Below are 7,979 nucleotides of genomic sequence, written 5' to 3'. Positions count from 1 at the left end.
TATAACATATAAATATTTGCTGGAAGAAATAAGCATGAGAATTTGAACTGTCCAATTAATCAACCAATGAAGGTTATATTAACTAATTTGTTTCAATTAAACTCAAGAACATACCAAACATCTCCACTATAGTAGTTTAATGACTCTTCACATTTGTTTTTTTTTCTTCTTTTAAATTGACCCATGAAATTAATGACTACGTAAGGAATGGTTTATTAAGAGATGGGAATGCATGGAACTGAAACTTCTTTAATTACTCAAGGGATTCCATCACCTCCTGTTCCACCACTAGCTCCTCCACCAAATCCACTACCAGATCCTCCACCCAATCCGCCTCCACCACTGCCTCCGCCACCAAAACCCCCTCCTTCTCCTTGAGCGCCATTTTTTATCCCACCACCAAATCCTCCTCCAAAACCACAACCATCCCCTGTTCCTCCACCTCCACCAAATCCTCCACCTCCTCCTTCAGAACCACTTCCAAACCCACCACCCAATCCTCCTCCAAAACTAGAACCACCCTCAGATCCTTCACCTCCACCTCCACCAAACCCTCCACCTCTCCCTTGAGCACCATTTCCAAACCCACCACCTAATCCTCCTCCAGAACCAGAACCTCCTTCCGTTCCTCCACCTCCACCGAAACCTCCACCACTACCTCTACCAAGCCCTCCACCTCCTAAATCCCAATGATCAAAGAAGAATTTTCTCTCATCGTTGAAAGAACCCTCTATTCCAACAAGCTTTCTTGCATTGGCTGCGCAAATAAGAACACCAAGAAGAAGAAAGAGAACAAAATTGGAACTCATCTCAATTTGCAAGTAAAAGAGAGCTATTGAATCTTGATTATGAGAATGTAGGACACCTCTAAGGGTTTATATAATGCTACTGATTCGTACCATGAGCCACGTTTGAAATGTTAATGTAGCTAATTGTTTCTTTGAAAAGGAAACACTTCACTAAACCTTTGTTACTCTGATTATCAATTAAATGTTTTGTGCTTGAATTAATGAGTGAGTTAGTGAGGGCCTCAGTAACCCGGCAGTTATTACATTTGTAGTGATTCATTTATGTTTTTGGTATTAATTAGTGCAATATTATATGTTTACTCATATAATTGATCTGTGACAATCAAAATGTACAGGTGAGTTTCTCACGTTAACATTCGTACATTAAATTCTGTGACTTGTGGCATAAGCTATGCAGACATATGACTTGTGACCTGTGACCCATATTGTGACCGACAACCTTGACCAAAGAATACAGGTCAAAAAATGTGACTGCAATCTAATTACCTATGCACGCGTGCACAAAGTGATGTGATTCTGTGACATGTGTACATAGTCATTTGGCATGTGACGTGTGACCCCTGCACATAATACTGCGACCTGAGTCTATGACCCATATCAAGATAACTGTGACTTGTGTACATGATATTGTGACCTGATATATGTGACACATCTCCAAAAATATTTTACCTATGTACATAATACTGTAACATGTGATATGTGACCCATTTCACAAGCAAATGTGACCTGTGCACAAAACATAGTGTCATGTGAGCTGTGACCTATGTCATAGATATTTGTGACCTGCTTCACAAACATCTACGACATGTGTACATAACATAGTCACTTTGATTTGTAACCCATTTCACAAATATCTGTGACCTGTGTACATAATATAGTGACCTTTGATCTGTGACCCATTTCACAAACATCTATGACCTGTGCAAATACTCATGTGTTTTGCGACCTGTGTCTACAACCTTGTGTCCAATGCACATGAACATATAATAAATCAACACTATTACCAAAGCCATTCACCACACATCTGTAACCCATTTCACAAAACATCTGTGACCTGTGTACATAACATAGTGAACTATCATATATATCATTGTCATAACCATAGGCAAGTTGTTTTGTTTTCATTAATACACTTCAACAATAAGCGATTTGAAGTTACATGAACAAAATAAACTCCATCCATTGCGAAAACATAAACCACCAAAAAGTATTCTAACCACTATACAAACTTTCTACAGTCACTCTACGACAATGCTATCTCCCTTCGACTGTACCAACTGAGTTGGCTTCTTGATATCCTTGTGCTTAAACAATCGGGTGGCAATATCCAACCTAGCTCAGCTCGCATCAAAATTCATCGGCATGGACTTAATGTCATCACGTAGCATGTACTCTACGTACTTAATGACAAAGATGCCACAATCATGACTGCACAACAAATTCAAGAGGTAACATATGAGAGATGGCAAAATGAATGAAATTTTGGAAATAAAAAATAAGTCACAAAAAGAAAAAACAAGTCACGAAGTTGTACCCATTTTGTTGATGCGGAGTGTCATCTATAAGCAACACCTTCATCACAATTGGATCTGTACCCGAATTAACAGCGATTTTATTCCTGATGCCCAAAACAAACAACAAATGCGGGATAACTCTGACAAAGGGGTCAACCCCGACCAAAACCATTTTTTCACGATGGGTCTTGTAGCTTGAGTTGTATACGTACATCTTATGATTTTTTATATTAAGTCTACAGAGCATCCAAAGTGCGCGATTGATTGACAAAATTAACAAAAATACATAATCAACTTAGGACCAAGGGCAATTGAATTCTAAACGTCTACCGATAGCAACATCAACAATGTAGTTATCCGTCATTTTCACATTTGGGTCTTTCTGAAACTGGAAAAATATGTTGTTTTATATTAGCCTTGAACAAACAATCAGTTGTGGTAGCACACAATCTTTCATCTTGACTTTTCAGTGCAAACTATAACAGATAATGAAAACAGACGTCCATATGCTGTAAAATGTGACAGAAAGTTAAAAAGCATGGAAAGATTAACTTATGAATGATGTAATTAGGCACACGTTTAATGTACCTCACATAGAAGACTGATGACCTGTGAAAACCATAATATTGTAACCTCAGATCTATGACCCATTTCAAATAACTATGACCTGTGCATATAATGTTGTGACCTAAGATCTGTGACCCAATTCGAAACATCTTTGACCTGTGTGCATAATATTGTGACCTGTGTTACATTTCCCGAACTTCAGTAACCTGTGCATACACTGATGAGATCTGTGACCCCATTTTAGTAATCTGTGACCTCTGTAGGTATGATATGTGACCCCATTTCAGTGATCTGTGACCTCTGTGTGTGTGTGACCTGTGTACATAATATTGTGACTTTGTGATATGTGACCAATTGCAAGGATCATACCATGCTACTCAATGAAGATTTCGAATCTATAAGTTGATGCCACCAGGTTTTCGACCCCATGGAAATTGAACCGAGTAAAAAAGGTGGATGAATGACATCATCAGCATCATTAAACTTCTTTCTGAAATGGGAAGATAGCAACTAAATATAAATTAAAACCCCAGATTACCCAACTTTATAGATTAGAGCACATGACATCAAATGTGCGTACTTGTTCCTTAGTTTGTAACCTCTATTAAACTAGTTTGTAACCTCTATTAAACCAGTTTTGAAATGCAACAACATCAGCCTCGTCCGCTTTCTTGTCATGCTTGTCGAAAACAATAGTATCATCGGAATGCTTAATTTGTTTTCCAGCACTAGTAACATATGGGGATTGTAGTATTCGTGTGGGTCTAAGGGCTCTCTTAATTGACAAACCTGATGTCAGTGCGGAAGGAGGAGATCCTTGCATGCATGTTGGAAAACAATGAATGCATTGTTTGAATAAATATATTTGTGCAGACAATATGTCATGTGATCACATAGTTGTGACATGTAGATAAATATTTGTGACATATATCGTATACTCAAGCATCTAATAATATCACGTGTAAAGATGAAAGGTGATATGCGCGCAGTGCCACATTTTCAAGTCAATATGTAAGGTGTTTGTGACCCATAAATGTATGCAATGCGATATGAAGTACTTTGTCCTCATGTAAGGTGTTTGTGATATGAAGTACTTGGTCCTCATAAATGCACAGTCCTTCACCACACCAGCTATAATGGCATCAACCTCATTAGAAATGATTGGTGTTGAAGCAACACCCAAGTCGAAAGACGGGGTCGGAGGAAAGGACAGATATTCAATTTTGTCAGCTGGGTCCATCTTGCCCTTGCCTTTCCTATCGATATTTTGTTCAACGTCTGTGACCTGTTGTAACATAAATATTAATAGACAACTTAAGGTAATGACAGCAAAAAAGAATTTCGATTATAGAATTACATATCTTCTCCTGTTATGGTGCATCTCCAACGCTGTGAGCTTCAATCTTCTCAGTTGCTTTTGCTAAAATTGCATCCATCGTACTCGATATTAAAGCAGTAACAAAATCGGACAAGAATGTTATGCTCAACCGTATTTCCATCATGTCCAATCGAATTTCACCTTGGACACGGAAAAGTTGATCAATCTGACTATTCTTATCTCGTTTTAAGTCTAATAGTTATGACTTTAGATCCTTGAGATGCACTGTTAACTCTTTATTATTACACTGGAGTTTGGTCATCTGTTCGTGTAACTCCTCTCTCAACTTGTCAAACACCTGTAATTCAATAATTGCAAAATGGGTATGTCACATGGTTGTAATTTGTGACCAGTGTAAATGTATAAGACATATGTCTTAGTCCGTGACTTGTGACACAGTAATGTGAGATAGAAACATATTTCTTAGTAAACTGTAGACATTAGTCCGTGACCTTATTTGGCAAATCTGTGACCTATACACATAGGTCAACTTCTCGTTGAAATATGTGCGATCTGACAATATAACACATTGTTATGTGACCTGCAATTGTGACATAATATTCGAAATTGTGACTACAGAAATAAATATACTAGATAACGTACAGCTGGTTGTGGTTCATCATCTGCACGGGTAGCCTACGGCGAGGTTGAAGTATGGATGTCATGCCCCTCTGGCTCTATAGGATAATATTCCCGCGTTGCATGCTCCTCATCTGGTGGGTGGAAATGGAAAGGTGTCTTTTTCCTTCTCGGTAGTGTATCAACAAAATCTTCATCGTCGTCATCATCTTCAACATCACTCGAATGCCCTTTATATCCATGTGTTATCATAATAATTAGAACATTTTGAGTTTCAACGAAGAATTTTCAATTTTTTCCAGGAATATCTTTTGATCTTTTTCAATATAATATCCGGTTAACATAAGTACAATTTGTTATTCATTGATGTCACGTTTGTTGTGGACAATATTGAAAATTTATAACGAAGAAAAACAAAGTAAAATCTTGTCCATTGTCCTCTGAAACAACTTAATTTAAATCATGTTCATATTTTTTGAAGCATGAGGCAGAAAAGATATGAACTGTGTTGGACATTTTAATTATCTTTAGGATGACTATATATAAGCTAATTTCAATTTCATGAAGAAGAAAAACTACACCCTCAAAATACAAGATAATGGGATAGAGAATGAATTACATCCCACGTAAAGTGCTTCTTTATAGTCACAAGGTTGACTTCTTTGGCTTTTGTTTCTAGAGTGTAATAAGAGGAGATTTCAGGGTCATTGAAGTCGTCACTCTCCAAAAACATTTTTTTTATCTCAGGGATGTCATCGTCTTTAAATATGACCGAATGCTTGCCTTTATCAACTATATTCACTTTGATCGTATGTCCACCTTTTCCACTTTCTCAATCTTGGCAATTGATAAGTGTATTTTATACACTTAATTGAGACGTTAAAATTGATTATTTGCTCGTGAATTGGATGAAACATGGCTTAATCCTATGTATATACAGTTTGTAGGTAACAATCGATGAAAGAGAAGGGAATAATGGAAATAAGCGAGAAAAAGGTCTCAATTGCATCAAATACAAAGTTCGGCGACTAAAATGCAATAATTCAAATGTTGGGTAAGATTGCAAAATGAAGATTCAAGATTGCAAAAACTCAATTGGACAAAAAAGATAAGCAAAAGAAGTTAAGAAAGACGAAACAAAGACCTTAGAAAAAGTTTAAGGGTGGCCCTCAAAGTGTTGAAGCACCCCAAGCAATAAGGCGCACGCCCTAGTTTATACTAGGCATTCCTCAGTGTAAAATGGGAGAAAATCTCTCTTTCCTCATTTTATTTTGGTAAGCAATTTTTCCAGCATCCTATAAAATAAGACAACACGTCCATAACAAAGGGAGTCAAATTTTGAGAGATGACAGAGAGAATTTATACCAAAGAACGAAGAATTCATCATTGGATCTAGATTTAAAGGCTTTAATTGAAGAGTTCCAGATTTTCTTCATAGCTTAAAGTTTCGAGTGATGGCTTTATTTTATTTTATTTGTAATTCCTACATTAATATGCTAGGCTAAACATCTTTGTATTGGATGGATGATAAAACTCTTTGATTCTTAATTTTTAATTTGAGACTTTATGTTTTTAACTTAATTCTTGCATTAAAATTCCATCACCATGCATAATTACATTATTTTAATATCTTCGCACCATTAGGGCAATAATTGCTTATTCGTACTGTTGAAAAATTCACGTCACTTAGAACACTATTTATGGAATACACCGGCAATAAATATTAGAAATAGTATTTATGGCGTGTGCGATCTTGTGTAATAATCCTAAACATCATACATGTTTGTCATATGAATTCGGACTAGGAACATGATTGTTTTGTGATGATCATGAGTTTATTATATTTTGGAAAAGAATAGTAAATAAAAGTGAAATTATTGATCATCATAATTACATGAATTGAGTTTATTGTCACAAGATGAAAATTGGAACTAAGAGTTGATTAGTGGAGTATGATATCCAATAGGTTCATCCACATTTGATTTTAAACCAATTTTTATTGCTTTCGTAGTTATAAAATGTAGTTAGATACAAACCAACCATCTTTTATTCCATATGGGATGATAACTCTCTCATCACAATTATTACTATACAACAAAGCCGTATGCTTGCGAAATTTTTACGAACAAGTTTTTGGTGTCGTTATCGAGAAATAATAGTGTTTATTTTAATTATTAGATAGTTTAGAATCTAATTTTTATTTTTCTTTATTTCTAGGCTATTAGTACATTGCTTAATTTTCTTTTGTTTTAACTCTTTTCAGGTGAACTTGGTTTATGCAAGCTCTTGGCGAGCCTGATCTGGCACCAATAGATCACGAAATCGAAAGAATATTCAGAAATCACAAAAGAGAACGACGTCAAGCAGGGAGAATGGTGGATAATCAAAATCAAGTTTAAGTTCAGAAGCAACTACCACAACTAAATCGACAGAGAATTATCCAGAATGAAGCTCCTATTTTAGTTAGGGATTATCTAAATCCAATTCCTACACCAATACAACCCGCCATAGGATATCCTCTCTTTGGACAGCCTGACTTCCACCTCAGATCAAATGTCATAAATTTGCTTCAAAATCATCAAGACATCAGGTTTTTTTAAAGCCACGAAGAATCCACATGAACATATTTTAGTTTTTATCATATTATTTGAAGTAATCAATCATGTAGGGATATTATGGGCATTTCAAATGCTATTATTTCCTCATACCTTGAAAGATGTTGCTAGAGAATGGTTCATTGTTTTATCTCTAGGAAGCATACAATCATGGAATGGTTTGGTTCAAAAATTCATCATGAAATTCTTCTCACCTTCGTGAGTTCACCAAATCAGGAATGAAATCCATTTTTAAGCAGAAAGATTTTGAGAGCTATCCTGAAGCATGAGAGATGTTCAAGAATTTATTTAGGAAATGCCCTAACCTTGACATTCCTAAGTAGGCTCAACAGTATCTCTTCTATAAGGGATTACACCAAGAGTTTAGAAATATGAAAGATACTTTAGCAGGAAGAACAGTGATGAAACTCGATGTCGATGAGGCCAATGAATTGTATGAAAGGATAGTCGAAAATCAATCGATGTGGCCAACCAATAGGAAAGTTCCAAGGAAAAGAGTATGAGTGTACAATGTGGA

At 36.0% G+C, this 7,979-nt stretch overlaps 1 protein-coding gene and 1 long non-coding RNA gene across 2 annotated transcripts; both read right to left on the bottom strand.

Annotated features, from left to right (window-relative positions):
• Positions 1–257: 257 nt before the first annotated feature.
• LOC111408570 (glycine-rich cell wall structural protein-like) lies at positions 258–1,068 on the bottom strand. The gene is made up of 2 exons (XM_023038316.1): positions 966–1,068; positions 258–757 (listed from the first exon to the last, which is right to left on the bottom strand). The coding sequence occupies exons 1-2, from the start codon at positions 1,066–1,068 to the stop codon at positions 258–260; spliced, it is 603 nt and encodes a 200-aa protein (XP_022894084.1).
• An 831-nt stretch (positions 1,069–1,899) lies between these two features.
• On the bottom strand, positions 1,900–7,040 carry LOC111407964. The gene is made up of 3 exons (XR_002705250.1): positions 4,872–7,040; positions 2,344–4,566; positions 1,900–2,237 (listed from the first exon to the last, which is right to left on the bottom strand). It is a non-coding gene; the product is annotated as an uncharacterized LOC111407964 (long non-coding RNA).
• Between the last annotated feature and the right edge of the window lie 939 nt (positions 7,041–7,979).

The sequence above is a fragment of the Olea europaea genome, chromosome 13, assembly GCF_002742605.1.
Source record: "Olea europaea var. sylvestris chromosome 13, O_europaea_v1, whole genome shotgun sequence".
Lineage (NCBI taxonomy): Eukaryota > Viridiplantae > Streptophyta > Magnoliopsida > Lamiales > Oleaceae > Olea > Olea europaea.
The sequence above is the reverse complement of the archived record's forward strand: the minus strand, read 5'-3'. Positions and strand labels throughout refer to the sequence as shown.